General features: G+C 41.3%; 2 protein-coding genes across 2 annotated transcripts in view; one reads left to right on the forward strand and one right to left on the reverse strand.

Moving 5' to 3' along the window:
* Positions 1–232: 232 nt before the first annotated feature.
* Positions 233–4005, forward strand: nkx2.4b (NK2 homeobox 4b). Its single transcript, XM_086265132.1, has 2 exons — positions 233–833; positions 1331–4005. Exons 1-2 carry the CDS (start codon positions 335–337, stop codon positions 1990–1992), a joined length of 1161 nt encoding a protein of 386 aa, XP_086121258.1. The 5' UTR covers positions 233–334; the 3' UTR covers positions 1993–4005.
* xrn2 (5'-3' exoribonuclease 2) overlaps positions 2768–26024 on the reverse strand; it is a 44361-nt gene continuing 21104 nt past the window's right edge. Inside the window, exons 24-31 of the mRNA XM_086265131.1 lie at positions 24089–24168; positions 23903–23959; positions 22491–22559; positions 21243–21371; positions 18333–18451; positions 7516–7576; positions 4716–4923; positions 2768–3146 (exon numbers count right to left, since the gene is read on the reverse strand). Of these exons, the coding sequence (XP_086121257.1) occupies positions 3084–3146; positions 4716–4923; positions 7516–7576; positions 18333–18451; positions 21243–21371; positions 22491–22559; positions 23903–23959; positions 24089–24168 (786 nt within the window). The 3' untranslated portion in view covers positions 2768–3083. The remainder of the gene's footprint in view (positions 3147–4715; positions 4924–7515; positions 7577–18332; positions 18452–21242; positions 21372–22490; positions 22560–23902; positions 23960–24088; positions 24169–26024) is intronic.

The following is a 26024-nucleotide window of genomic DNA, read 5'->3' on the forward strand; positions in this document are numbered from 1 at the left end:
ATGATTTTGATGTTTGGAGGAATTTGGGCTTTGACTCTATCCAGCCTCGGAAACAGAATCCGCAGCAGCAGCAGGTCTGAACCATTTTCTCTGCTTACCTCTAATGTCAATTACCATTGTTGGCTGCTGTGTCCGCGTCGCTCCGCCCCTCCATGTGGGTCCAGCGGGATAAGGACAACTGGTCTCCTCCTGCTGCCGATCAGCTGGACTTTTTCCCAGCGACACAGAAGAAGCAAGAAGCCGGTGGGAGGGAGGGGGACGCAGGCAGAGAGCCGCCAGAGAGAACCGAGCACATCCAGCCGCACACAGCAGGAGGGCACGGGGTGGCCGCACCATGTCCTTGAGCCCAAAGCACTCCACTCCCTTCTCAGTCACAGACATCTTGAGCCCGATGGAGGACAGCTACCGCAGGTTCGGAGTGATGGACCCCGCAGCGGGGAGCCTCGGATCCCCGCTGGGAGCCTACCGGCAGCCGCAGGTCTCGCAGCCCGGTATGCAGCATCAGCAGCAGGCGCACCATCAGCAGCAGCCGCCTCACCTCCACCACTATCACCATCATCACCACCACCACCACCTGTCCTCGTCCTCTTCTTCATCCTCCTCCTCCTCCTCTTCATCAGGCTCGGCCAGCGCAGCAGCAGCAGCCGCTCTGGCTCCCGGCGGGCCCTACCACGTGCCCCACGGGGTACCGCAGTTCTCCGGAGCCGTCGGAGGGTTCTGCAACGGCGGCATCGGGAACGTCGGAGACCTGCCGTCCTACCAGGAGACGGTGAGAGGCGGAGGGGCGGCAGCGGCGGCGTGGTACAGCAACCCGGAGCCCCGATACCCGACAAGTAAGAGCGTCCCCGGCCCGGAGAGACGAGCCTGAGTTAGACTGAAGCGATTGTTAGAGTTAAGTCACTTTATTATGATTATTAGACATGTTACAATAATCCGGCTTCCTCTTCCAAACGATATGAAGGATTTAAAAAGATTTATGTTTTATGAAACGTTTGTTTGTTGCTCCTAAACAAATTGAATCCGGATTAACTGCATTTTAATGTCTTTAAATTAACGTCAACATGTTTGATCTTTTAAAGTTAACTCACTGATTTATCCCATTAGACTCTCGCACCTGTCGGTCTGGTTTAAAAGATTAAAATCTTACAATATGATTCATTATTGAAGAACAACAACAACAACAAACTTTTCCTATTTTTACAGAAGACTTTGGGGTAATTTAACATTTTAAATTTTTTCTACCGTTTTCACTTTTCCTCTCTAAACTAGTTTAGTTAATTATTATTATTCTTTGTTTTTAAAGCCAAACTCTGATTGTGATTTCTCAAAGTTTCCAGATTCATGGGCCCCTCCGCGGGGATGAATATGCCCGGGATGGTGGGCAGTCTGGCCGGGATGGACTCCACCGCCAAGTCTATGGTGACGCTGCACGCGGCACCGCGCAGGAAGCGACGCGTGCTCTTCTCGCAGGCGCAGGTGTACGAGCTGGAGCGACGCTTTAAGCAGCAGAAGTACCTGTCTGCCCCGGAGAGAGAGCACCTGGCCGGACTCATCCACCTCACCCCGAACCAGGTGAAGATCTGGTTCCAGAACCACCGCTATAAGCTGAAGCGGCAGGCCAAGGACAAGGCCGCGCAACAGCTCCAGCAGGAAGGCGGTGGAGGAGGCGGTGGCGGCGGCTTGTGCGGAGCAACACGCAGGGCTTCGTCTGTGTCCCCGGTCCTCTCCAAGAACTCTAAGGGCTGCCGGACCGACTCGAGTGGGTCGAACCACAGCGGGAACAGGCAGAGCAGCGTGGGGGATGCCATGGCGGAGAGCGCGCAGCAGCCGCAGGTGAACCAGCTGTCCTCCACTGAGGAGCTGGAGGATTTGTCCCCCAGTCCGCCGCTGGGACTGCACGGGCAGATCAACATGACGCAGACGGACGCGGCGCTTATTGAGTACACCAACAGCATGATCGGCTCCAACTTACTGTACGGCAGAACTTGGTAGTGATGCCGAGAGGAGGGCATCATTCCGAGTGGAGTTTTCTGCAGGACACGCGCCAATCTTTTTGTTTTCCTTCCGTGCGTAAAGGTTCGGCTCCTTCTGCACACGCAGTGACTCAAAGGCGGCTTTGAGCAATAAAAAGTGCACAACTCAAACTGTAAATTCGAGCCTCGGGCTCGCGCTGACTCTTGATGATGGCGCGTTTTCTTTTCCCGTTTCTAAACGAAACATTTAAGTCTTTTCTCTCTCTTCTTTTTGTATTTGCCAGACGTGACTGAGACTGAACACAGAGAAACTTTAATTTAAGGAGCTTCAGGATGAGGCACAGCTTCCGGCGCCTCTCACGTTTTTTTTTTTTTTTTTCTCATTTCCAGAACAAATTAAATTATTGCAGGTTCAACAAAGTGGAGCAATAGAAGCAGCTCATAAAGACAAAAACCGAACTGAGGCAAGTCATCAGAGATCCTTTGTTAAAGCTGATTTTCGTTTGTTTACAGTATTGAATAAATCATATTTTCATTTTGGACCTTTTTATTTTTCTAACGCATTTCCATCAATACAGCTCTAATTACCAACAGGACAGCATTTACTTGGACATGGAACGGATTTCTATCAAATGTCCACCTTTAAATATCCCAAAATATTCACCAAAAATCTACCATAGGTCAGTTATGTTTTTTTTTTTTTTTAAATAAGTGACTTCAATATTCAAACTAAATTTAAATGGGTTTATTTATTATTTTTAACTCGTGAAAAAAGGGATTTCTGCTCAGACAAATATACCAACATCACTGAGAAGAATTTATTTTCACTTTTGAAATACATGAGCCAAGTTGGAGAGGTTCCTCTCAAAAATAATCACAGCGGGACACTTTGTCCTTCACTCACTTGTATTTTACAAGTTTAAGAGGCTTCATCATAAAAATCAGAGATTACATAACACACTTTTTTTCCCCAAAGAATTACAATAAAGGAAAAAAAATCCTTGTACAAGACAATAATATGAAATGTGGACAAAAAAAAAAAGCTAGATGTTGACATTGTTCCCCTAAAAACAGTTCCCCATTCCATAAAATCCCAACATCATTAAGAGTTTAGTTCCAGTTGTATCTTCTGGATGGAGGAGGGAGAGGGTAACCTCTGCCGGAGCTGTAGCCCTGAAATAGAGACAGAGGTTTAAAATAAGATTACAGCTTTACAACAATAAATATGCATCAAGTCAAAGGAATAACTTTAACAAGCACAACACTATTAAAACAGTATTAAAAGATTTAAGTAAGTAAAATGTATTCACAGAACACTTTTCACTGGTAAATATCCCAAAGTGCTTCACAATAAAAGTATAGCATATAATAGAACAACATAAAAACTGGTTAATACAAAGATTTTCTCTGTAAAAATTTAATTGTTTTTTGTTTGTATTAAAACAGTCTACATGGTGGATGGTCAGATTTTTTTTAAAGTTATATTGATATAAAGACAAGATGACACTGAGGGTTTTATTCTTAATTAGTCCACCCATTTAGCACGAGCAGTGCAAGTCTTGGCCACAAGCTTAAGAATTTAAACATCTGTCACATTTTTTCTTGTTTTACTAAACGCTAAAATCAAATGAAATCTCACTGAAATTATTTTTAACTGAGGAAATAATTTAGATTAACACATAAATAAAGTAAATAAAATAAATAAAGTCTTCCTGTTTAAAAAAAATAACAAAAATAAATCCATAACTTTCAGTAAAACGAAGCACACTTGTTGGAATGTGTGTGATCTGATATTTTAACACATCAGACCCACAGATAAACTGAGCCAAAAAAATTCTCTTTACTTTTCCAAATTTTACACACTGAACTTTCTCTGGCTCTAGTTTTAAAAGAACGCCAGAAAACTCTGCAGTCTCCATGCTTTCCTTTCAGAATAAAAGCGTGCTGACATGTATAAAACTATTATACTGTAAAAACAACTCTTTACTGAAACTATTTAAAGTTTCCGGTTAGAATTTCTATCAAACTCTGTTGGCCAATCAGAGAAGAGTTGCTTAAGTGTTCACTTAAAATGCTTCAGAAAGAAACTTTTATTGTCTGATAAGAATCAAAAGTTACCAAAACAGAAATTCTGAAATTTCTGATTTGGTTAAATTCTGATCAGTTAATCCGAATGATTAATATTTCTAGAAAAAAATAATTTCACTCTATAAAATTAAGCATTTTGATAATTTCTTAATTCTTTAAGTTTCAGCTTCTCATAAATTCGTATTGAGTTTTTATGTTTTGTCTGCTGATATTTGAGTGTTTCTGGGTTTTACAGTTCACACAGTACTTTCTTTCAAAACACTGAATCAGGCACAAAAACACCAACAGTAATATGAAGTATTTCAAAATTCAAAAATATATAATTAAAATTAAAATACTTAAAAGTGTTATACAAATTATAATTAAATATTTTACAAAAAAACCCTTAAAAAAAAAAAAAAAAAAAAAAAAAAAAAAAAAAAAAAAACAGACCCAAAGAGCAAAAAGATTCCTGATTTCAATCTGAAGCAACTGAGCAACAACCAATCAGACTCTTTCTTCTGCATCTGCTTCACAGATCTGCCCAGAAACAGTTTAAGCCTCACTTTAACATTACCAAATAAAAACAAGCCAAAATCAAGTGAAGATGGAAGTTTTAGCCCTGCCCTCCACTTGTCGTAAACAAATTGGTGTGCGTGGAAACGTCGCATTTACCTGATGGTGCTGCCCCCGGTTATCTCCGCGATCGTGCCAGTCGTCTCTACGGCGATCGTAGTGCTGCTGCTGCTGCTGCTGCTGCTGGTGGTAGCCGCCCGGCCCCGAGCCTCCGCCACGGTTCCAGTTTTGCTGATACGCCGACTGCTGCGTCTGCATGGCCCGATCCCAGCCGTGACCCCCGCCCCTGTACTGCTGCTGCTGCTGCCTGGAGACACGTCAAATCTGCACGTCAAACTTTAAAAACTCCAACACAATGAGTAAGAGACACCTGAGGTTAGAAATGTAGAAATACTTTCCCACAGGTAACAATAAGGACTCCTTTAAAAACACAGATGCACCGATAAACCAAATATCTGCCTCTAGCCAGTGTTGGAAGGCAGAAATATTCACCTGACGGTTTAATTACATTCGGAATTTTAAAAGTTTTGAAAATGACGTGAAAGAGATGGAAAACTTTCAATTGTTCAGTTTTTTGTTATAATGAAGAGTCAAACTAAAATAAACAGAATGTTTGGCATGAGAAGATGACATTTAATCACAATTTAAAAATCACCAATATCATGATCAGTGTATCCCTATTAACACATTTTATATCATTTTTGTTTAATAAGACAGTTTTTTTTTCCTAATTTGGACAAAAAGGAAAGAATATAATAATAACAACAATAATAATGACAATAATAATAATAATGAGTTTTTCTTAAAACTTTTTGAATACAGTGAACAAACACTCCACTTCCTTATTTGTAAGATCTTCATTAATCAAGTTTCATAGCAGAAATTGTTCTTTTTCGGCACCTTCAGTGGAACATTTGTAACATTTTCCTGTATATTAAATAGCCCAAACTTCAATATTATAGTAACGTCACACAAAAGAATTTGAACTCATTAACTAGACAAGAATAAGCAATCATAACGAATTAAACACTCATTTTCATTGTTTTCTTTCCTTTCTTGGGGCTTTTAAACACATTATGTTTTTTGGTTTTACATAACAAAAAAGCAGTAAACGTAATATTTAAATACCCTTTAATACCACATTAAATTAAATTTACGACCAAAGTTGTGTGATAGACATAAACGAAAATATACTATTTTATTATAGTATTTACACTCAAGATGTGCTGTGTTTAAAGTACTTTTAAGAATTTTTTATTTTTATTTTTTTTACATGAGCTTCAACCACTGGGTTTTATATCATATTAACAAAACAGCCTAAAATCACGAGTTAAATTAAAAAAGAATCCACAGAATTATTACGACTTATTTTCAGTTGTTCGGCTGATAGCTGTCCACTTACGCTCACTAATTACAGCAGTCTAAAATCAGTCACCGCTGTATGTGCACTGGGTTAACACGGACTCTAATTTCCTGCTGGTTTGGCCTCCTGAATCAGAGCGCCGAGCCGTCCTGTTCCATAAATAGCTGAATGATGCAGTGGCTTTACAATTTACAAAAGTGTGGAGGGAGTAAAAGCAGCATCGCTGTGGGCTTCAAATTCTGACAAAACCTTCTGAACAGTTTAAAACCTTTTATTAGTAAACGTGTATTTGTGTGAACCTGCAGACAAAAAGACGAGAAGCAGGACATTTAAGTCCATTTTTCACTTACTGATCGAGAACCTGTTTTATCTGCACATTGTTTGATTAAAGCAATAAATGAAAACCACAAAAGGACAACCTGTTTATTCTTTGCAGCAGTCTGAATCTTTTATTCATTAAAATAAGGAGAAAAAAATAATTTGGCTTTGAACAACTTCATAAACTTAAGAAGTTAAGATTAATTCATGTTTGGAGAATTTCCACCCGACTGATCCAAAAAGTCAGTTTTCAATTCTGCTTTGAAGTGGCCTCCTTAAAATCCCCATCGACTCGAGTTTACCGAGGGATCGAGCTGTCAAAGAGTCAAAACGGCCTCTCCTCAGAGACGACTTAGCATCGATGCACATGAAATGAACCATATTCCCATATGGCCCGAGTCGCCCTCACTCCTGAATTGAGGCGGCCGCGCTGCGTCCGCGGGACCGAGTGCAGAGCCAGTACGCTGCGGCCCTCCAAACGACCACCGGACAATGTGCCGATCCAGCGGCGATATTAAAGTCTCTTCTGATGAACAATGAAGAGAGCAGAAACAGAGCGGCAGCCCCATCCCTCATTACTGAACCATGTCACACTCTGGCCAGCGGCGGACTTAACCGAGCGCTGGAATCCATAATCCCCTCTCTCCAAGTTCCTCCTGCATTTCATTTGGTCCTGTCCTGAGTAGTTAAAGAAACTGTTTTCAGTCGCCGCTAATAACTACTGACCTGAGGTGACACGGAGCCACAATAGGCCTGAAAAGTTGAACGAGAGAACCTGATTAGGACTTTGGAGAGGTCTGGAGCCAGAATCAATAGCCAGTCTGTGCGGGCCTGGCCGAGGCGCAGGGAAACGCCGCGGTCGCCAACAGCATTAGTGATGCCTCATTAAGTTGCACAAACCTCCTCGAGAGAAATTTGTTTTAGAGCGACAAGAAAAAATCTTAATTCGGACGGAGCCCCCCAACGGAGGGAAGGCAGAGCGGAAAGGCTGGAAATGTGGAGACCACACAGGCCTGGACATGTTTAATTCACACATGACTCACACCAATAAAACACACAAATCTGAGGAGCATTAGAGACGAGTGGAGGACAAAGTCCAGGACAAACCACCACAAAAAGCTGCTCGTATCCATCGACACAGGTAAAGTTAGCATGTTAAGTGTGAACTTTACTTCCCACGAAAACCAGTTAATGCAGGTTCACAAAGAGCACACTCACCTTGGAAACTGGGGCTGGTGGAAGGAGGGAGGCGCTCCCATCAGACTGTTCTGCCTGGAATCTGCAGGGAACAAAAGACGTGCTTGTGAGTGGTTCTGCTCAAATCTTTTTAAGAAGCACGGAGCTTCAGTGAGCTGCATCTGAAGGCCTTTAACTCAACGTACAACTAAGCAGCGAGGAGGTGGTGTTTGGTGTGCTTTTGTGATTCAGTTTAAATGATAAAATGTGTCAGATTCACATCAACGGGCGACTTTCACTGAGTTAAACTCTTATGAAACCTGAGAGAATCCTTCAGTTTGACTGTTTAAAAGCCAAACGCAGAAGGCTTTGACATTAAACGTGGATACTAATTAACCCGCCTGATGCCTGCTTAATCCCCAGAGATTAAAAAAAACAAAATAAAGAAACAGAATTTAACCAAAAAAAGAAAAAAAAAAAAACACCAACTCCTTCATTTCTGCCCTGCACACAGAACGAATCAGTTGCCATGATAAAATTAGGATTTTACAAACGTCGAATCACACTGGGCTCTGGAAGAGTGGAGCGGGGAGACGCATGCGAGGAGGGAGTGGGAGCACCACATTTGCATTTTTTGTTCAGAAAATGAAATAAGCATTCAGCCGGCAGCATTGTCGACGCCTCAAGTACCCTGGTTCCATCGCTGCAAGCCCTTCACAAAGACACACTTTAAAAAAAAAATTTAAAAAAAAGGGAACGGCTTCTTCCAGATTCACTGTTGCCAAGGCGATGGCCAGCTGCGAGCCGTGGGGCTGTTTGTTTATAGGGGCAGGCCTGCTGAGTGGCTCAGCCCCGGGGTGGGTGAAGGGTGCTGTGAAAAAGGACCCAGAGGCTCACGTTTACAAACCTGGAAGCTTTAAAGTCGGAGTAAAGAAAAAAAATTATGGACTGGGATGAGTTCGCAGGAGTGTCTGGGTGGAAGAGTGTGGGTATTAGATGAGAGTGGGGGCATTAATATTTGTTCATAAACAGGCTCAGTGATGAGACCGAACACCTGCATTAATAATTTGACATGCTCAGTCTCCATCGTAAAGACGGCGAACCTGTGTTAACCTTGTTTGAAAGAAGCCTTCCTGTTTTTCTGAGCATGCAATCAGCACAAAATACCTACTGCATTTGAATAAATGATGCTAAAACTTAAAATCGTATGGGTTTGATACAACGTTGTTGATATGAATTTGGCTAAAACCTCATTGGTGGGTGACAAAAACCTGAGCTACTGGTAATACTTCACACATCCCAGGAGCAAAGTGAGGATCTGTTGGAGGAGGATGTTGGTGGACCCTGACATTTTTGGTGCATGTTTTCTCTGTAGAACCCCTGAAACACTCCGAGCTATGAAAGTGATGCAGTTTATCCCCTAACAGCAGTACATTTCATTTTTGGGCTTTATTGAGGCTAATTTAAAAGGAAATAAAATGTGTGATGGCAACTATGTCTTAAACTGTTTTCCTTTAGTCCTCTTTACACTTCTTGGTACAAGTTACATATAACAAACTAGACAGTAATAGGTTTCTCTGGGTTTACGACATAACAGTGATAACAATAGCAATAATAATATTCATAACAACAACAACTTGTAAACACATTTACAAAGGGCTTCACAGTTAGATTCAAACCACACATTAAGTAGACATGTTCCAGCATACAGACGCAGAGTCACACCATCCAACAAACACACTTTTATACACATATAAGATGTAAACAAAGACAAAGACAACCGAAAAAGATGAAGGAAAAGTGAACCTATTAAAATTAGTTTTCAGCAATACAAACCACATGACAAGTCGACCTCAATTTTCAGATGACCTGAAAGACCAAGTCCAGTCATAAGGTCTCATAAGCAGAAGGCATTCTCTCCAATATCTTCTATAGGTTTAGTTTTAATGCTAATTAGCCAATGTCAGCATTCAATAGTGCCGTCATTGTGACCACACTAACATGCTGACATCAGCATGTAGTTTAAAACACCGCCGAGTCAATCACAGTGTGATGGAGAGATTAACTTAAAATCTTACGTGGACATTAGCATCAGTTTCTGTAGCTCTTTGGCTAAACAGAGTGAGGAATTATGGGTATAAAGGCCAATGGAGAGGGTTCAAAAAGCCAAGAGAATGTAGCCTCAAAGTATTGACACGGTCATTGGTTCAAAGGTTGGCTTGAAAAATACAGGAGAAGTGAATCAGCGGAGATCAGCATTCAATACAATCCACCCCTCACAACTCATCAGGAAACTGACAGACCTGGGTATCAGTTCCCTCATCTGCAAATGGTTACTGGACTTCCTGACCAACCGCCCCCAACATGTCCGGCTGGATAACCGCTGCTCATCTACCATCACAATGAACACCGGTGTACCACAAGGCTGTGTGATGAGCCCTTTCCTCTACTCCCTCTTCACCCACGACTGCAGACCTGCTGATGGTTCCAACACCATCATTAAGTTTGCAGATGACACCACGGTGATTGGCCTCATCAGTGACAACGATGAGGCCGCCTACAGGGAGGAGGCGGATCGTCTGGCTGAGTGGTGCGACACAAACAACCTGCTGCTTAACACCGAGAAGACCAAGGAGCTCATCGTGGACTACAGGAGGAATGCTGACCCACATCCACCCATCCACATTAAGGGGACGGCTGTGGAGCGTGTGAGCAGCTTCAAGTTCCTGGGAGTCCACATCTCCGAGGATCTCACCTGGACGACCAACTGCTCCAAGCTGGTCAAGAAGGCTCACCAGCGCCTCTTCTTCTTGAGGACTCTGAGGAAGAACCACCTGTCCTCAGACATCCTGGTGAACTTCTATCGCTGCACCATCGAGAGCATCCTGACCAACTGTATAACAGTCTGGTACGGGAACTGCTCTGCCTCGGACCGGAAGGCGTTGCAGAGGGTTGTGAAAACTGCCCAGCGCATCGCCGGAGCACCACTTCCTGCCATAAAAGACATCTACAGGAAGCGGTGTCTGAAAAGGGCTGGGAAAATCATCAAAGACCCCAGTCACCCATCACATGGACTCTTCACCCTCCTGCCCTCTGAGAGGCGCCACAGGAGCCTCCGGACTAAGACCACCAGGTACCGGAACAGCTTCTTCCCCACAGCTGTCAGACTCCTGAACTCTGCCTCCTGACATCTGACCCACGTTAAACTCATGGACTGAACATACACACACCCACAATGGACAACTGTACCCTCAAACACAATAATAACATGGACTGAACCACCACTCACAACCACTAGCACTTTATATAGCCTCTGTAGAAACTATCTACACCCTCACTTATCTTAACTGCACTACTGTATAGCTCTGTGTAAATAATCATTCTGTACATTCGATAATCTTTAATCCTACAACTGTTTACAACTTGCATAGTTCCCATTTCTGTATAGCTGTATATCCCAGATTCTGTAAAGTTATTTATTTCATATTCTGTATAGTTTTTCATATTTATATCCTGTTCATATCCTGTACATAGCTTGTACTCACTACAGCCTGTACATACTTATAGTTATAGAATATTGACAACATACTTCATACCGTGTACATTATAACATACCATAATAGACCCATTTCTGTAATATACTCACATATCTATATTATTGCTAATATATATTGTAATATATCTATATCACTAAAGCACTTTTGGATGGATGCAAACTGCATTTCGTTGCCCTGTACCTGTGCATGTGCAATGACAATAAAGTTGAATTCTATTCTATTTTATTCTATTCTATAAAGACAAAGAGGAAAACACTCAAAAATCAAACATTGCAAAAAAGATTATGACACTGCACTGGGGCAAAGCTACATGCGAGTAGCTGGCGTTACCATCTTCTGCACATATTTTTCCAACATATAGATGTGGGTCTGCAAAGCTCTGAGCAGCACCAAACCAGACTCTTTTTGCTAGTTTTAATTATTGTGTTTAAATTTTAACTTCAAAGCACCTCAAATGTTTAAAATGACACTAATTTGAACTCCAGACATGTTAGTACCCACTTTAGGATCACAACAGGACAATAATCGGCCACTGAAAACTTCCTGTTGGATTAGTAGAATAAATAAAACCTGCCTGACAATACTGGGGGACGTCTGGCAATCAGATAGAAATCCTGAGTTTGGGATGCTGATAAGATCTCCAGCCAACTGATGCAGATAAAAAACAAACAAATTAATCAGAATCACCTGATCAACTAAAGGCAAGTGGGAAATCCTGCAGCCGTTCTCTGCTGACCACAGCAAAAAGCAGTAAAACACACAATTAGCAGCAAGCAGGCAGACTGCTGCTGACACATTCTTATTTTGTTTTTGTCATTCAGTTTTCATGTTTGATTATCTCCTCCACCAACAAACTTTAAGTGGACCACCCAGTTGGGCTCCAATTATAACTCCACAACCCTCTGGCCTCCCCCCCCATCACCAGCGATGATTCAAAAGAGAGAATTACAAGTGGACACCTGTCAATCTCCTTAATTAACAATGATCTGAAAGTGTATAGACTTCCAGTCTGCGCCGGACAAAAGCCAACAAAGGATTACGCTTTAAATCCTTAAAACGCGCTGCGTCCACTGTATTAATGCAGGGATTACAAGCGCGCTAAACAACCAAACGTCTCTCTCCACACCGCTTCAATTAGTTCAGCGACTAGTTGACTCAGATCCCAGAAGGAGGACAGTAACTTTTCTATTAGTTGGACAAAACTTTAGCGACCTGCTCCTGCTGCTGCTCCACAAACCGAGAGGTAATTTCAGAAGAAAAAAAGACAAATGACTGCGACATGGCTGGAATCAGAATAAGAGCATTTTACTGGGACAGACATACATGCAGAATCACGAGGACCTGGTAATTTATACATTCACCAATACGTCAAGGAAAGATGCCACAAAATGTTATATTTAAATATGTAAATCATACATTATCCACCAAAATCTGCACTAATTTGTCAAGCCCAAAATAACTGGTAGAAAAATTTGAGTAAAACTTGTTACTGACAGTTTCAAGCAGATTTGTGACGCTCTGGTTAAAATCCAGCCAGAACTGCAATCATACCATTAGCTTACTACTACATGAGTAGATGAACTTCAAATGATCTGTTTTTTTATTTTGTCTGTTTAGGATATGTGATTTTCACTAGTTTGTTTTAAGTCCTTCTTTTTGTGTCACGATTGTACCACCGGTTGCTCTGGCTATGTCACACAGCCTCTGCAACCTCAGTGGGTTCTTTTTTATTATAGTTCGTGCTTACAAGGAATAACTTACTCAATAAGGAGTAAATGTATTTTTGAGAAAAACAGCCGTTTCCATCACGGGGGGCAGGTTCTGACTCTGGACGGCTGAGCAGTCATTCTTGTTATATGTCTTTAAAGTCTGCTTGAAGTCAGAAGCCTGGGAGCTTCATGTGGTCACAAAAAACAGGCAAGAACATGAACGTCATGATGAACTCTCATGCTAACCACCAGATGGCAAATTACGTCACTGGGACCCAAGCAGACCATAGTGGATTTGCAGACATCGAAAGTGTAATGGTGATTTAAAAAAGCCTGGGGCTATTTTCCCAATAGACTACCTTGAGTCTTTTCCCAGCCACAGGAGTCGCCCCAGCTGGCCATTAGAAACAATGCAAGTTCAGAGAGTTCTTCATTACCATCAGGTCTCAAACCATCAGTGTGAAGTTGCCATCTATCACATGTACCACAGAATTCACCTGACAATAACCTTAATGACAATTTAGCATCTGGGCCATTTCTGAGGTTACAGAGTTTACTTTAAAGTGGACATAAAGCTAATCTTCATTAATAATAATAATAATAATAATAATAATAATAATAAGTTTGTTTACATAAAAATGTTCTCCACCACAACTCGAAAACCTTTAGAGAAACATAAAGAACAAAAATACTCGAGGCCACATAAAATCCAATGACTTTATGTTATTGAAGTCGATCCACCAGCCTGTGTGAGCAGCCATTATGTGTAGCTGCTACTCTGAAGTGGACTTTGGGAGGCTTATCGGCCACTGTGGCTGCTGGATCAAACAGTTACTTTGCTGCTCTGGTTAAAATTTGGTGTCACTGCATGTCAAGACAATAATGGCCACCAGCAGAGACTCCCCTGGCTGGTTATTAAACACCAGCTGGTTTGGCTGTGGCACACAAAGCCCAGCAGCATGTTTCAGAGGCTGCGTGTTGACACATCACCACAGGAGGTAGCCACGTCGTCAAAGGGGCAAGTTAACTTTGGTTTCAACCCTCTTCAGAGCGCATCACACACCCAATGGCACTGGAGCCTCCCGGATGCTTTTATCAGAGGGGGCCAGTGTCCAGCGGAGCCACTCGACAGTCTCATTATCGGCCCCCGGTCTCCCACAACACTAATCAGCAACCAAGCAAAGCCACCACACAAAAGCCCAGCAAAGCCTGCAGTGATTACTGGGCGAGCAAAGGATTGGACCTGAGAAAGCGTTACCAGGACAAAAGCAAGCCTCTGGCCTCCTGCTGCAGAATAAGGCCTACTTGTGTGGATAATCACATTCCACGAGTCGCTGATATTAGAACTGGACCATGTTCAGTTTTTACCATAAAAGTTAAAAAGAATCAGAAGAGATGAACAAATAATTTAATCACCTCTTATGAAAGAAAAAAAATCCACGCTTTATATACAAATCTTATTTTGAGATGAAACTCAGAGCACATTTTATGCTGGAATCACTTCAGGCGCTCAATAAACGTTGCAGGTCTAGATATAAGCAAGCCAGTCAACACAGAATAGCACAAAAGGTGAGCTAACACTGAAGGCAGCCAATTTCACCTGAGGCAAGGGACTGAAAACATCTAAATGGAACATAACCAGAAGATCGTCTATCCACTCACAGTCAGTCAACCTCTGTTTTCAAAGAATATCAGCTACACATTGACACGATTTCATATGTGTGCCAAAGTCCTTCAAGAATGAACTCTGGCAATTCGGTGTTGCAACTTAGATCTCTGCGGTCAGGGACGGGGTCAATCTGACGCATTACCACAGATATCAAAACGTCTGCAGACAGTGTGGCATTTGTGACATGTGCTCGGTGTGAACCGGCTCTAGGCGCCATCGGTGAATCTGCCCTTTTCTGGTGTTCTTGAGCAAATGCCAATTGAGCTCCACGGTGCTGGGCTCCGGGTGTCGGTCCCACTAAAGGATGTGAGGCCCTGGTGCCTCACTCAAGGAGTCTGACTCTGACAGTTTTGTCAGAAACATGCTGGAAGTCATTTTGTAGAGCTCTGACAGTGTTCCTCTGCTCCTCCTTCCACAAAGGAGCAGATATTGGTCCTCCTGCTGGGTTGATGCTCTCCTACAGCCCTGTCCAGCTCTCATCATGTAATGCCCACTTTCCTAGTATCTCCTCATATTCTTGAGGCTGTGCTGACAGACACAGCAAACCTTCACAAATAGCATTTAAGGATGCACCCCCATCCTGGAGAAGCTGGAGTCCCTGTGCAACCTGCTTGGGCTGCAGATACCGTGTCACACCACCAGCAGTGAGCAGGACACAGAATTTCACTGCAATGGGGCCAAAGAAGGTGAAATAAATTCACAATGGTTTGTGTTTCATAACGTGACATATCGATACCCCCCTGAAGTTTAGCTGACTCTGTGTGATACCATGATTGAGTGTGCCATTAACTTTTTTTCACCCTTTTTTTTTTTTTTAAATGAGCAGTACATTTGCAGATTGGTCTTTAGTGAAACCGAGATTAACACACCCGCATTAAATCAAAACTGAGCACAGAAAAGCTTTAAAACTTCAGGAGGAAAAAGAAAATCGAATAAAATATAAATGCTACCTTTGTCAATGACATATTTCTATTTCAGGTACTTCAAGCTGATACAATAAAAATCATCCTGTGTCACCAGAACCGGACGAGCAGGATTTAAAACGATTCCCTTTTATTAAAATAATTTCTCTGTGAATGATAGGACAAATATAGAGCTGGGGGTGGTGAACATCCCGGGCTGCTAATTGGCAAGTTTAACACTAAGAACGAGCAGCAGAGGCCAAGGGAGGTGCTGCCGCAATCCGGAGGAGCCAAAAGCCCCCCATTTGCATCAAGTGCCACCAGAATAGCCGAGACTCCCCCGCACGCCATCAGTGGGCAGATGAGATTATTCATCTACTTGCAAATTGGCACATCAAAGTCAAACTGGAGGAGAGCTGGCAGAGGACCGTGGGGCCAGGGCCGAGGCCGAGCACAGACCGTGATTAGGAGCTGGGAGACGGATTCTGCCTCCATATGTGACGAGCTGTTCAACTGCATGTGATGAACATAATCATATAACACAATTATTTGTGTCTCCGTTTGGCAGCTGCAGCGCCCAATTTCCTCAGAGTGAAATGGCAACGGTGTCCGTTCCAGATGTGACCTGATTAGTCAGTAACTACATCAGTCCATCGGTGGAAAATTAAGACGTCATTTTTAAGATCAATTACTTTTTTTATTCACAGCTGATTCGCTCAAAAACAACCTAGAAAAGATGCATCTTCCTCCTTTTTGTGCCATTTGGTACAAATAACCAATAAATTGCTTAAATAATCGTGACATGAATGGTTCACTGCAGCAGTCGCCGCCTTCTTCTGCCAGTTGAAAAAAGAAATTCAAAATGGCTTCATACACACATTTAATCCACTTTGAGGGACAACCATTTATAATGATGGCGATCAAAGATAGTCAGAGACGTTACTTGAAGAAGAAAAAGTTACTTAAAGAAGGCTCAAAACCAAAGAAAGAACCAACCACCAGCTGACCTAGAAAATATCACAGCCAATCGTGCCTGGCATAAAATGGATAATAATGGGAAAAAGAAAGTACAACTTCTTCCACTTCTATGGTTTAATGTATCAAAATTCATAACAAAGATCATCAATACATCATCAGATTAACACTGTTTTTCACTTAACAACTAAACCAAAATGCAGAAGCAGTCTGTGAAAGACGAATTCCACCCCATGATTAAGCAGCTTGTAGAAACACTTAGTGCTCGACCTAGTTCTGACCAAGCTTCAGCTGTCAGGCAGATGGCCTCACATTTGACTCTAAAATACTTTGGTATACAGAGGAGTTCAAAGTCGCCTCAATGACTGCAAGGTGCCCGAATCAACACCTCTGTGCTGACAGCTGCTGTGAGGTATTTGCAGGCCAAAGGACAGACCATAAGTCTTGTTTTTTGTTCAGATCACTCTGCTAAGATTCAAACACACTGCTTCTGTCATGTGCTGTTGTTCATCTAAGGTCTACAGATGAGACGTATGATATATTTAACAGACTGGATATGTAAAATCTTACAACTTAAAGAGGTCACACTTCCTTTTTAACATGACTACAGTTCTTTGAAATCCACCTGAAGAGGCATTTTACCTTTTGCTGAATATTTTAGCTTTTCTTCGTCTCTGCTAAAGGGATAAAAATGTTTAGAATAACAGGTGAATGGTCAAAGCCTCGTGATGAAAGCTTTACGCTCTGTCATGAAAAGCAAGGCCGTCGGAATGTGCAAAGAAAAAGAGCATTCCAGAGAGGAACGCCAAAAGAAAGTTTACTGAATTTAATGGAGCAGGTACTGTTGGTGGGGGGTGCATTAAAGCAAAACATCTCAATCGATTTTTTGAGCTCAAGGTTACAGCAGCAAACTCAACAATTCACCCAATTTCAAACGCTCATCAGTGACCTTACAGCAGCAGTTTGATGAGGTCCACTTACTTTTGACCAAACTTTGATCTGAGTGTGTTGTCAGATTTACTCTCAGTGTGGTAAACTCAGATGTACATACTTTTAATTTTTAGATTAGAAAACTGTTGTTTATTTGTGTAGAGAAGGGATAAAGAAACGTTTTTAAAAAACTACATTTGAAAAATATTTGCACTTTCTTAATCAGAATGAATCCAAAATCTAAAATTAATCTAAAAAATGAAAATAAAGACTGAAATTTTTTAAATGCTCAAAGGTCACTTTTAAATTACTAAAATCACTTTATTCCTTTGGTAAAGTCACATTTGACCAAACTTTCCAGGATGCTTTGGATTTTTCGAGAATTTTAATAAAGAAAAAAAGTGCCATGAAGATTTTTGTCTTTATTTCTAAGTCTAAAATATTGTAATTATTATTTTTTTAAGAAGATCAAATTAATGGTAACAGGATAGGACAGGACGAAGCAGAAGTGCTGGACTATGAAACAGCATGTCCCCAATCCATGAACACGTTAAGAGTCTTGAGTGTAATGCATCTCACACTGTGTTTTACTTAAAAGAGGACTCTTACTGCAGGACTGGCTCTTTCGTCTGCCTACACAGTTGCTTTTTTGAGGCCTTGGATTGTTAAATTATAAAATGAGAGTCTATTTGGCTCCCCGGTATGGAATAAATTTTAATTAAACGTTCATCTATAATTTTATTTGCTTTTATATTGATGCAAACAGCCTTAAATACATCATTCTGAATCAAACTGAATTTTGTGAACTATTTATGAACCAGAAATGTTCCATCTTCATATTGAGGATATTTTTTTTTTTAAGATAGTGGCCATTCGAGGGGGCTTTAAAGATGATTCAGGGGGCTTAAGGTTAGGGCTGCGGTTTTCAAACTTGTGAGGCTTTGACAAAAACTGTGAGACAAAGTTAAATGGATGTTTGCTGGTGGGGTTGCTAATGCGCCAACCCTTGTTTCTGTAAAATTCATTGTGGATTCTTTTTTTATGTTCGGTTAAACACTGAGTAGGGCAAAAATAAGGCCTTGCATTACATCAGTGTGTGTTTGTGTGTGTGTCTTACGTTGAAAAGACTGGTGGCCACCGCTGTGTGAAGGTCGGTAGCCTCCTTGGTTGTAGCTGCTTGGCGGTGGAGTGCTGCTGTATTGTCCTCCACCTTGTTGGCTTCTGTTCAGATTGTGGCTGAAGAGAGAAGAAGAAGCTATGATGTTAAAAACTAATTTAGAAATAAAGAAAGTTCCATTGTAACCTTTACACACACCCGGTATTAACCCTAATGTCTGGGCAGTGTCTGGAGACTGAAGTGGGTAAAAATGGTCTGAATATGCTGAATATAAAACAAAGGAAGAAGATTGCTGGTTTCAGCTTTTTAGTCTTAGCATTACTCATCAATTATGTTTGATAACACTGTTTTTTTATTTAAATGCAGGATAGAAGATAGAAGAGAAGAGCAAATGCCAGAGTAACATTGAATTACTTTTAAACTTTCCACCCTACCTGGGCACACTTTTCATAGTACCAGGTTGGATCCCCTTTTGCTGTCAGAACCATCTTAGTTCTTTGTGGCACAGATTCAACAAGGTGCCGAAAACGTTGCTCAGAGGTTTTGGTCCATATTAAAATGACAGCATCGAACAGTTACTGAACATCTGTCGGCTGCACATCCATGATATCAATCTGCTGTTCCAACGCATCCCAAAGGTGCTCTATCGACCTGAGATCTGGTGACCGATTCATTCATCTGGTCATAAAGGGATGAACATGCTGAGCAACAACACAGATTCAGGCTGGGCATTTAAATGCTTTTGTACTAAGGGGCCCGGCTTTGCTGTACCAATAAATTCCTCATACCATTACACCAGCAGCAGTCTGCCCTGTTGATACCAGGCAGGATGGACCCATGCTTTCATGCTGTTTATGCCAAATTCTGATGTCCCTATCTGAATGTGGCAGGAGAAATCGAGACTCATCAGACCAGGCAACTTTCCCCCCCCCCCCCAGTTTTCTGTTGTCCAGTTTTGATGAGTCAGTGTGACAGTTGTGGCATTTGGTGAGGTTGTTGTTGTATTTTGCAAACCTACTGTTCCTTTAACTGTTTAAAAAAGAAAATGAGTTGACTGATCAATTAATCAATAAGGCAATGTAGAATCAGGCACATGCCATCACTTCATACTGTAATAAGCTGATACCTTAAAACCCTGAAAATGATTCAGGAATCATCCCCAATGTTGGAGGGGGAACAATTTCAGGATCACAGGAAAAAGGAAAACACAAGGAAGCATGAAAGGCATTAAAAGCAGGATTGACTGATTGATTGACTGGTTGATAGCTGGATGGACAATGTCGTCTCATGGTGGTAAAATTATCTTTACTCCCTGCACATCCACAAAAAGGCAAAAAACAAACCAAACCAAAGCACTTAACACATAAGGGTTAAATGATTCAGTGAGCTATTCTGCCCGGCCTTTTTCCACACAAGAGCCTGTGTCCTACCAGAAATGTCATATGACCTCTGGCCTCTTCCTAAACTGAACACACACCCATAACTGCACAATTTAAAAATCAAAGCAATAAAAAAAAATTCATTTCCTTCAGGTTTTCCTGCTCGCCATCCTGTGAGCACCTGCCCGTGTGGTGCCATCAAGGCACATAACGGCCTGAATCACTGAATTAACGACTTACTTTAGCAGGGGGAAAAAAAAGGGGGGGGGGGGGGGGGGGGGGGAAGGAATATATTATGTTTCTTCAAATCTGTGCATAATTAATTCCCACAGTCGGGCCGTGCCAGATGTTCAATTATTCACATTTCCTTAATGATAATATCAATGTGTGGAGAAGAGAGCTTAGATCATAATCAAGGATGGCTGGTTAATGGGGGCCACTGTGGGGGGGAGGCAGTAAACATTTAAATACATCTTTGTTTTTAAAAATACTTAAAACTACTGTACTGAGTCACGGCAGACAGACTTGGATGCTTTAAAATGATCTCATCACACAGAGCGAGGAGCTTCAGAGACAGGTGTATTTACCGAAGTTGATCAAACCACCGATGACCCATGAAAAAAGTTTCAGGATGCAAAGTTCTATTAAAAAGGCATCACTGTTTGCTGTTCAAAATAAAAGCATGGAAAAATACTCTGTAACAGAGATATGGTTATGCACTGCTTGTAAAAAAACAAAACAAAAACCCTGTCATCACAGTATAATACAAAACCTGTAACTCCAGCTAAACCATTGCTCTCTCCTCATCTCTCCTGACCCATTTTTCTCCAATTTGCTTTTTGCTAATGTCCTCATCAGTGCTGGGAGAATTCAGGCTCATTCAGGTCGCACAGACAGTCCAGCTCCAGGTTTGCTGTGTCTCTCAGCACAGTCTCAAAAGTGGGAAGGAAATATCAGGAGAGCAGGACTATATCTTGCTCGTCTCTGTACGGAGGAACAGGAAGAGCCCTGCAACATGGCGGCCAGGAACAGACTCCCTGAGGGTAGCATAACGGACAGGTCCACCACTACTGCCCCATTCTCTTTGTAAATGAGAGCAAGTTCACAATGAACACACGTAACACGTGTGAAAAAGCCGGGAGATGCCATTGTGAACATTATACCAGCCGCAACATCCCCCAGAATGACCAGTTTGGCAGTGGGTCTGTGGTCTGGGGAGATGTATCCTTGGAGTGTAGAGGGCCTCCATTATCCTGACTGAGATTCTCATCATATATGAATAAGGAATGCAGCACTGTACAACTGTGGTCCTCACACCTACCGATTTCTGGACTAACCGGGGCCTGTTAGGAAGTGTGAACAAACGACCCAACAGCAGTCCTGATTTGCCTGACTGAGGTGAATGCGAGAATGGAAAGAGTCTGAACCATTTTCACTCGAAATTCAGGAAAACAGGAATGTTCTACTTTTTTTTTTTTTTTTTTTACTGGTTTTAACATTGATTATATTAAAAATGTAATTATGAACATACCCCAGAGCCCTGAAGCCAGACTGGTCCAGGTGAGCCTGCTGCCTGTTTGGGTTGAAACCCAGCTGAGGCCTCCAAGATTGCCCATTGCCTCTCACCCAGTCCTCGGGTTTCAGAACCTTACTGGGAATCCTGAAAGACAGTATTATGATGTGAAAAAGGTTTCCTTTTATTGACATATATGAGAGGGGGAAGGGTGCCATCGTGTTTACCTGAAACCCTCAAATCTATCAGTGACGCCTTCTTAGAAAAAAAATAATAATCCAGGTCTCAACACCACTGAAATACTGCCAGTGAATTGTAGGAGGACTCGTATTTGATGAAGGTCTTGTATTTTTACCCACAAACTTTGTGATTGTGATCTTAGTGCAGTTCTGTATTTTCCAGAAACAAAAAAAAACATTTTTTTTCTCCTTTACTCCACCTGAGTTTACCGCCTCTGTCACAGCTGAAAATACACTTTTTTACTGCTCTTGTTGACAAAAGTGGATGAATCTGTGTCTGTGACACAGTGTTGCTCTCTCATTTTCACAGTTTCAAGTCATGCCGGAGAACTTCAGAAGTGGAGGATTTAGTCTGCAAAGGTTTTTTTTTTTTTTTACTTTTTAAAACAGCCTCTGTGTTCTTCCTGACTCTGACTTCCTGCATCACTCTGGTATACGCTGATTGAGCAAGATCAGCTCCGGTGCCCAGTGTCAAAGGTCTCAAAGCACTTGCACAGTCGAGTCCTGCAACATCATTGTGTCTTTTCTCCATCGTTTTCTGCAGTGTTAACATCTGCCCGCTTTCTTCCAGGAGCTTCCTTTAATATGAAGACACTGACTAGGCCAATTCTGTACTGAATAAGCCTTGAAACTGGGGATTCACATCATAAACCCAACTTGGAAGTTTTTTTTTACGGTTATATATTAACGGTGCTCTGAAATCTTTTTTCCATAGACTCCAATAGAACTAACTGCCTTTCTGCAAACAGAGCCACAACATGTTGTAACGATTTATATAATTTCTAGGAACAAACGGACCTAAAGGATGCTGAGAGCCTGAGACAAATCAGACATTCACAACCTATTGAGAAATGAATCAACGCGTACTTGGTCTTTTCATGGAATTGTTACAATAAGAAAAATATATGAATGCTGTATTCTTTAGGAATTACAAGGGCAAATGAAAAAACTATTTCTGCACCTGAAATGAATAAAGCCTTTAATGTTCAACCAGGAATTCATGAGATAAATGCAGAAAAATCCTCACTTTGCTTCAGGCAGGAGGACCGCCTTGAACACAAAGCCATCTGGATACTGGGGATCCTTGAACTTCACTCTGGAAAGAAAATGAAAATCATTTGCAACTGACCACAACAAGAGTTCCATTAGCTCATACTTTAAAGCAAGAATTTCAGAGAAGCAAAATAAATCTGCGCCTCAACACAGAGATCCTGAGACCATGATGGTTCAAATGTTGTCATTTTCTTCTTAACCTCCTTCGCTCAGTCATTTTCAACACGTGCCCAAATGTCTTTTCATCCTTGAAGAATGGCTCATATTACAGTAATGAAAGGGGGGATGGTGCGTACACAGCTCAAAACTATGTGCTGTCAAACAGCTTTGAGCACCAATGGAAACATGACGACGTCAGTGAAGCTTGTAATAAAAGCGATAAGAAAAAAAAAAAAGACTAATCTGGGATGGTCTGTCATAACGTCCATCAGAATCAGCTTTTTTAGCTTATTTTTGGAAGTGGATGCAACAGTTTGTCATGTTTTTTTGTGCGACATCTGTGTTAAAGTTGGGATTCAACTCAAAACTGAGATTTTTAAAAAATAAAATATTTTCTCATCTAAATTTTTCAGGTCATCCAATTTGGGCTACTTGTAGACAACAGATATCAACTCTTGTTTCCAAAAGATTTCACCACTGCTGATGAGAATCTGGCCTCCAACTTTGACTCCAAATGGCAGTTTTCAGTGGACGAGTCAGTGGTGTTGAAGCCCAAAGGAAATGCATAAGGTCAGAAAGTCAGCAGTGAGACCAGGACCTTCCTTTTTACGTATCAGATTATCAGGGATGCCCAATTCCAATGCATTGTAATAGACAAATATTTGCTCTATTCCTATGCTGCACATGTTTACTCCATTTGTCTCAATATGACTTCCCTTTTTTCAGTAAAACTTAATTAAAGGGTTGTGGCTTTGATACCATAAAGATCGGCATGCACTGCAGATGCAGAATTGGACTTTCAGAGAGGGAAGTGGAGAAAAGAAAGAAAAATAAAAACAGCAGGAATGTCTGATACAGTCCAGAAGGGCACAAGCAGACAAGCCTGAAGCGGACATCAGCCAAATTCAAATCAGGGAAGGTTTTTGCTTTTTATAAGTATAGTTGTGGAATTTTTATACAAAGGGATTAAACAGGAAAAAAAACGACATGACCATGAATAATTAAAGACACCTCATGTGTGAACTTTCACCAAGAAATATGTAAAAAAAAAATTACACAAATCTGAACATTTTACTGCAATTGTAAAGGCGTTTCCTGTTCTTTGTTCACCTCCAGCCATACTTGACATCATCGTCATTGTTGGTGGAATTTTAAGTTAAATCCAATGAGTCTTCCCAACATGTACAGTAAATATCAATGCTACAAAAAATGTTTGTGTTGACTTACCCGATTGCAGTGTTCTGTGAAATATCTCGCAGCATTGGAACAGGCGACCTCACCGTACTGCAGGATAACCACAAACAAATACATGAGGCAGATGTCACATTTACCCAGCTCGTCTTCCGTTGGCTTAGAGCGGTGGCAACATGGCACAAGAGGCAGAGAAATGAGAATAAAGTCGGTGTTCCTTACTTATCTGGTAGAATAGGGTCGTCATCGAGATTTAGTCTACCTTGGATTCCATGGCACAGCTCTGCAGGGATCTCAGTGTCCTGATGGAGATAAAGCTGCAGTTTGTATCCACAAACAAATGATGGTTTAATGCAGCAACACTCTATTATTATGCTTCCTCTGATCTTCTTAGGTCATGGACATAAAAGAAGAAAAAAAAAAACTAAACCATCTAAAGCGCAGACAATTACTTCAAGTTGTGTTTGTCCTGCTAGCAAAAATTCTATAGCATCTTTTTAAAGAAGTTGTTTTAAAATACCATCATCTAGAAAATATTTGAGCTCCAAATAAATTCTTGAGGGTAAATATCTGGTACTATGACTCTGTGAATACATTACACATATTCTAAACTAGTGTCACCTGCCTTGTATATGAGCAGCAGCAAATAAAACGTCAGTCCTCTACCTGAAAAACTGCTTTCTACGGGTCTCCAAATCTGCCGTTAGAGATCACACATCCAAATATCCACATTCTATGTTGACTTGAGTCCACACTCAAAGCCATAGTACCAGAAATTTACCCTAAAAATGTGAAGGACCTACTTCAAGTAGTTTTATAGATAATGGAATTTTAAAATGGACCCTCAAAAAAAAAAAAAAAAAAAAAGAAAAAGAAAAAAAAAAAGGAATTTTTGTGGCCAAAACTGTGATGGTCAGGTGGGAAGATTTTTCCTTATAAACTGCATGTCTGCACAGGAGGTTTTTGTCAAATGTTTTTCAGTAGTTCATCTCATCCTCATCTGACAGTTTTATTTATTTATCAAATCTGTACCTGTCGTCTAGACGGGCTACGTAAAAGTTCAAGTTCATGTAACTGCAGGAGAAGAGGGTCCTCTGAGGTGAAGGCTTTTCTCTCGTGGAACGCAGCGATAAATAAAACCTGCATTATTCTTTCAGTCAGACTGCGAGGCCTCTGAAACTCTGAATCCTCTAGATGAACTAATTTTCCTTCGCATCAAATTCATTTCATCGCTGAAAGCAAAGCACACAGAAGCTTGCTTGACTGTTCAGATGCACTCATTAAGAAGTATTTACCCAGCAAGTCTACGCATCGATTGCTTCGGTTTGCAAATGCATAATCAGTGAGACTAAACTCAAAGCGGGCGACACCTGCACAGCTTCAACGCACATCTGCAGCACAGTGACGCGGCAGCATATCAAAGTTTGAGTCACAGAAGAAGAAGACTGTTATTACAGACGCAAACCAGCTGACTCTGTGTGTTTCTGTCTAGCTATCTTTGTGAGGACCGAAATCTGCAAAAAAAAGTTTCATTTAGTTGACTTTCATAGAAGTTTTTATTGCACGGTCCTAGGGGCCGTGAAATTGCTGTTGAACTTATCTGCTCCTCTTCCTCCATGGTCCTCTTCGCATATACTGTATCTGATCCCTGTGACTGACACACTCACCCGTCCTCACAAGTTTAAAGGCCTCTTTGAGGCTCAAAATGTGGTTTTAGTGTCAGAGTTACAATTGGGTTATGGTTAGGTTTAGGGTTAGGCATTCATTTTCATTTTTAATGGTTAGGGTAAGGGGCTAGGAAAACCATTATGTCAATGAAGGTCCTCACTAAGATAGCTGAACAGGGTTGTGTGTGTGTGTGTCACGATAACACTGAGCTAAGAGTTTCCTTTGAATTGAAGTTAAAGTTAAGGTTTTTTATTAATTTATTTTATTTAACTTTTCATTTATTTACTGACACATTTTCACTGCATTATTTGTTCACGTTTCCTCTTTTATTATAATTATGTCTCTATTCTTTCACATTACCTGCCTTTATGTTTAGCTTTCATTTATTTATTTTTTTTAGCTCCAGTGTTTCTGTATGATGTCTGGGTGTCTATATCCATGTATAGGTCATGCTGCAGGGATGGAGGGGTGATGAGAGGGTGTAGTCAAG

This window comes from Aulonocara sp. 'chitande type north' Nkhata Bay, linkage group LG15, assembly GCF_057382095.1.
Source record: "Aulonocara sp. 'chitande type north' Nkhata Bay isolate Kocher_YH1m ecotype deep benthic linkage group LG15, A_spYH_male_GT1.1, whole genome shotgun sequence".
In the NCBI taxonomy this organism is placed as follows: Eukaryota; Metazoa; Chordata; class Actinopteri; order Cichliformes; family Cichlidae; genus Aulonocara; species Aulonocara sp. 'chitande type north' Nkhata Bay.